The sequence below is a fragment of the Bufo gargarizans genome, chromosome 1 (genome assembly GCF_014858855.1).
Source record: "Bufo gargarizans isolate SCDJY-AF-19 chromosome 1, ASM1485885v1, whole genome shotgun sequence".
NCBI classification, from domain to species: Eukaryota; Metazoa; Chordata; class Amphibia; order Anura; family Bufonidae; genus Bufo; species Bufo gargarizans.
Genome location: NC_058080.1, coordinates 750910572 through 750915737, shown reverse-complemented (window position 1 = coordinate 750915737; position 5166 = coordinate 750910572). Strand labels below are relative to the sequence as shown.

Sequence of the window (5166 nt, the reverse complement as noted above, 5' to 3'; positions counted from 1 at the left end):
CTCTTATAGACCAGATGTGTCTTCAGTCTTGTGGTCTGCTAGGTGCTGGGACCTCGGCACAGGTGGTGAGGAGCAGAATATTGTTATTTCCCCTGATAACTAAACCTAGAAGTGAAGGAGCTGAGAGAAGAGTCTGATCTATAGACAGATCTCCAGGAGGCCATGTATTCAGTCACTGTGTGCTTGTGTCTCCACAGACGGATCCAGGAGGAGAAATCCACCAGAGAGATGTCCCCGTCTTCTGTATTCCCAGGACTGTCCAGAGGAGAAGGTCCCAGAGAATCCTCAGGTAGATGGAGCTGAGCCCTATACACATCTATATAGGGGGGTCCTGCAGTCATAGAGGGGTCATAGATTGTGGGGGTCTCTTATGTGGATCTGTTAGATTTCCCACCTGTCTGCTGTATTGTACTGAATTGTTACAGATGACAAATCAGGGGGAAGATCTGACTGATGTTACAGTGGAGGATGAAGAAGAGAGGACGATGGATGATCCCCCGTGTAGGAGTGAGGTGGAGGAGGACATTCCAGGAGATGTCACCACAGGTATGGAATCATGAATGGAGAAGGTGACTTCAGATTCTGTCCTTGGTGCCTTCAGGGCAGGAGGAGAATCTGATCACTGGCTGCTGCTCTTTGATTGGAGATGTCCCCATCACATCATGAAGTGTCCCCCTTATCCAGCTGACGGGGATCTCTGATCAGATTCTTCTCTGATCCCGGCTGTTCCTGCAGGACATGACGGTCAGTCACATCCACACACCCACTGGGGATTATGCGGATGCAGCTTTTATGTCTGTGCTGTCATGATGAACTACATGTACGGCATTGTGCAGGAATTACATGCCGCCAGTGACCTACATGTACATGTGCAGATACCAGAGGCACAGTCTAATAGGCTGCCGGTCAGTGGACTACTGCCAGACTATAATGCTGTGGAAAACTGTGTAATCCAGAGCATTATACAAGGGATCAGAGGATCACAGCTTCTAGTCTCTAGGAGGGCGAAAACATAAATGTAAGATTCTGTTTAATGAGCCAAAATTGTGAGAACGAAAACACAAACAAAAGTATTAGGTCATCAAAGGGGTGTTCCAGTTGTGCACAGAGGAAAGGTATTAGATCAGTGGGTGTCGTACTGCTGGAACTCCCAGGATCAGGAGAACAGGGCCTCCTTACCCCTCCTCCCCCCAAATAACCCGGGTGGCAGGTCGAGCATGTGCATGCAGCCAATAGCAGGACACGACAGTGACCTGCCCCCGTGCATACATCGTGGCCTGCTATTGGCTGGTGCTTTTTCATCCATAACTAGAGTCCCTAAAACACTGCTCCATATCCCTGGGGATCTGCATTTGATCCAGGCCCCCTAGAACATAAGAAACTTCAGGGCTTCATCCACAAGAAATGGAGACTGTCTGCCTCCAGTGCTTTACATTTTGGGCATCACAACTTTATTCCGGGAGGAGTTTTGCAAGTTTCTATCTGTTTGCTTGACTTCATGACCCATGTCCCCTTTGTAAGGAAATATTCTATGCTGTCCTCATGGAGGTCCTGTCCATAAGATGGCAGCTGATGTCCAGACACATCACTCGGCCTCCTCCATTCTAACACACCTGCACTAACTCTCCACAGTAGATGGCAGGTGCCGGGTATTTGAATAAGGCCTCTTGCACACGACCGTATGTATTTTTGCGGTCCGCAAAAATTACGGATGACGTCCGTGTGAATTCAGTATTTTGCGGAATGGAACAGCCGGCCCCTAATAGAACAGTCCTATCCTTGTCCATAATGCGGACAATAATAGGACAAGTTCTGTTTTAGCGGAACGGATATATGGAAATACAAAAACGGAATGCACACGGAGTACCTTCCTTTTTTTATGCAGAACCATTTAAATGAATGGTTCCGCATACGGACCGCAAACGGAAACCACAAAAACGGAACAGAAACGGAAATAAAATACATTTGTGTGCAAGAGGCCTAAAGGAGACTCAGTGATGTGTATTGGAATAGCCCCCCATTATACTTTTAAATGTAGACTCTAGTCATAATGAGATTGTCCATAAAAATATGCCACTAGATTTCATAATGCACACTGCATGTAATATTAAACTGATTTCTTACACCTGATGAGGCCGGTGTACTTACTTTTAAATTCCATGTCAGAATATTATTAAAATGATATAAAACTGAGCATCAGCTCATTAGCAATGACTCCAGCTACAAAGCTGGACTCGACCAGCTCCTTTCAGTGTACCTCCTCCCCTGGTGTCATCTCATACGTGCTCATACGGACAGGTTGCAGTAAATAAAGCTGCAGATGGAATAGGAAGATCGGCACTTTCTCACTACAGAGCTCGGGAGACTGCAGCTTGTACTAAGCATGTGTGAGATTTCAGCAGCAAGGGTGGAGGTACTCTAAAAAGCGCTTGTGAATTAAAAGGGTTTTCTGAGATTTTAATACTGATGACCTATCCTCATGATAGATCATCAGTATCAGATCGGTGGGGATTCGACACCCGGGACCCACGCTGATCAGCTGTTTGAGGAGGCACTTCTCACAGCTTGCCAAGCACAGAGCTGTACATAGTATAATGGCTGTGCTTGGTATCGCAACTCAGCACCATTTACTTCTATGGGGCTGAGCTGCCCCTAGGCCATGCGACCGATGAACATGTCGTCTCTGGCCTAGGAAAAGCAGCGAGTTGGTGGGGGTTCCTGGCTTCGGACCCCTATCGATCAGATACTAATGACCTGTCTAGAGCATAGCTCATCAGTATTAAAACCCCTTTAAGTTCCAGGTGGAGATTGTGACATAGTACAACAACATCATCAGGTCTAAGATCTTTTTCATAATGAATGTAGCTTGTGATGACTTATGTGGTGATGGATCCTTTTTAGTGAACTTCTATTATTGAAGTGATGGCCAATTCGTGTTAAAGGGCAATATGTGTTAAAATTGGCAGAATGCAGGGTTGGTTGCCAGACATGGTGGGACTTTTAAAATGTTTGAGTTTCATCATGTCATGATGTACTGTATGTAATAAGTTCTGACTGGGTGTAGACCAGAATCCAGCTTTAGAAGGCTGGAATCACATATGTAATTATTTTTTTTTTTTAGCAAAAGTGGATTCAGAATGAATGGATTATACAGTACTCATAATTCCTACTAGATCCGGGTAGAAAACCCCACAAATATATTTTTTTATCTTAACAGAAAATCCCGTATTAACGGATAATAAAGCAGAAGATGACGATATAATGCAGCACCCTTCAGGAGAAAACTTTAATGTGCTTCCAGGACTTCATAGTACAGACCTATCGTATAATCCCCCTAATCATGAGGAACCTTCTCCTAGCGAGTCACAAATTGTTACTACAAGTACAGGTCAGAAAGTGCTTCGGCGTGGGAAACGGTTCAGAAAAAGCTCAGTTCTTTCTACAGACAGTAGAATTCACACAAGAGAGAAACCAAATTCATGTTCGGAAAGTGGGAAATGTTTCATAGAAAAATCAGTTCTTAGTCGTATTCATGTTTAACATGTGGGAAATGTTTTACACAGAAATCAGATCTTGTTACACATGAAAGAATTCACACCGGAACAAAACCATATCCATGTTCAGAATGTGGAAAATGTTTCAGACAAACATCAAGTCTTGGTAGACATAAGAGAATTCACACAGGAGAGAAGCCATATTCCTGTTCAGAATGTGGGAAATGTTTTAGCGTTAAATCAAATCTTAGTAAACATAAGAGAATTCACACTGGAGCAAAACCATATTCATGTTCAGAATGTGGGGAAAGTTTTAAAGATAAACCACATCTTAGTAAACATGAGAGAATTCACACCGGAGCAAAACCATATTCATGTTCGGAATGTGGGAAATGTTTCACAGAAAAATCAAGTCTTGTTATACATAAGAGAATTCACACAGGAGAGAAACCATATTCCTGTTCAGAATGTGGGAAATGTTTTATAGATAAAGCACGTCTTCGTAAACATGAGAGAGTTCACACCGGAGCAAAACCATATTCATGTTCTGAATGTGGGAAATGTTTCACAGAAAAATCAAGTCTTGTTATTCATACGAGAATTCACACAGGAGAGAAACCATATTCCTGTTCAGAATGTGGGAAATGTTTTATAGATAAATCACGTCTTCGTAAACATGAGAGAGTTCACACCGGAGCAAAACCATATTCGTGTTCAGAATGTGGGAAATGTTTTATACGGAAATCGATTCTTGTTAGACATGAGAAAATTCACACAGGAGAAAAGCCATATTCCTGTTCAGAATGTGGGAAATGTTTTATAGCTAAATCACATCTTGATACACATAAGATAATTCACACTTGTGCAAAACCATATTCGTGTTCAGAATGTGGGAAAAGTTTTATAGATAAATCCTATCTTAGTAAACATGAGAGAATTCACACTGGCGCAAAACCATATTCATGTTCAGAATGTGGGAAAAGTTTTAGAGATAAATCCTATCTTAGTATACATGAGAGAATTCACACCGGCGCAAAACCATATTCATGTTCAGAATGTGGGATGTGTTTTACACATAAATCACATCTTGTTAAACACCATAGACGTCACACAGAAGGGAAACCATTTTCAAAATAAGGTTTATTTTTATGGTTGGAATTAACCTGCCTCTACCAGACAATTGCGGTCTATTTCTCTGAGGTCAATTGTGACCGAGATCCATGGAGGAAAAGTATTGTGGATATAAGGACGAAAAGAAGAGCCTTGTTTATTTTCAGAGCAGTGAAGAATTGTCCCCATGAACCTTGCTTCTTATGACTGTATTCACACCCCCACCCACACTGCGGGAGAATCCAGAGTGACTTGGGGGAGAAGTAACGACGCTCCATGTAATCGTTTTATAATATATGTGGACATATCAATTTTTCATCTTCATTCAAACAGTATTTACAGATAAAATAAAATCTTCTATTTGCTCCACAACAGCGTCCCCATTGTCACTGACAGACATTGTCTTTTTGGCTCATATACTTTCTCCTCGCTCTGTGACCTTCATTGCTCCGACAGACCCTTCTGTGCGGAGACAGTGGTATTGGTGGCATGATGACTATATCACTGATTTATCTAACCAGGTGATCGGTGATAATTAACCCCATATGTACATTCCTGAGGT

At 42.5% G+C, this 5166-nt stretch overlaps 1 protein-coding gene across 1 annotated transcript; it reads left to right on the top strand.

Annotated features, from left to right (window-relative positions):
* The first annotated feature begins 809 nt into the window (after nucleotides 1-809).
* Nucleotides 810-4961, top strand: LOC122930623 (zinc finger protein OZF-like). The gene is made up of 2 exons (XM_044284134.1): nucleotides 810-905; nucleotides 3525-4961. Exons 1-2 carry the CDS (start codon nucleotides 810-812, stop codon nucleotides 4629-4631), a joined length of 1203 nt encoding a protein of 400 aa, XP_044140069.1. The 3' UTR covers nucleotides 4632-4961.
* Nucleotides 4962-5166: the final 205 nt, after the last annotated feature.

Excerpts from the sequence above, each read along its gene's own strand:
- LOC122930623 (XM_044284134.1), top strand. The coding sequence starts at position 810 with ATGAACTACATGTACGGCATTGTGCAGGAATTACATGCCGCCAGTGAC. Across the intron at positions 906-3,524 it reads CACAGTCTAATAGGCTGCCG|TCGTATTCATGTTTAACATG; the intron begins GTCAGTGGACTA and ends ATCAGTTCTTAG.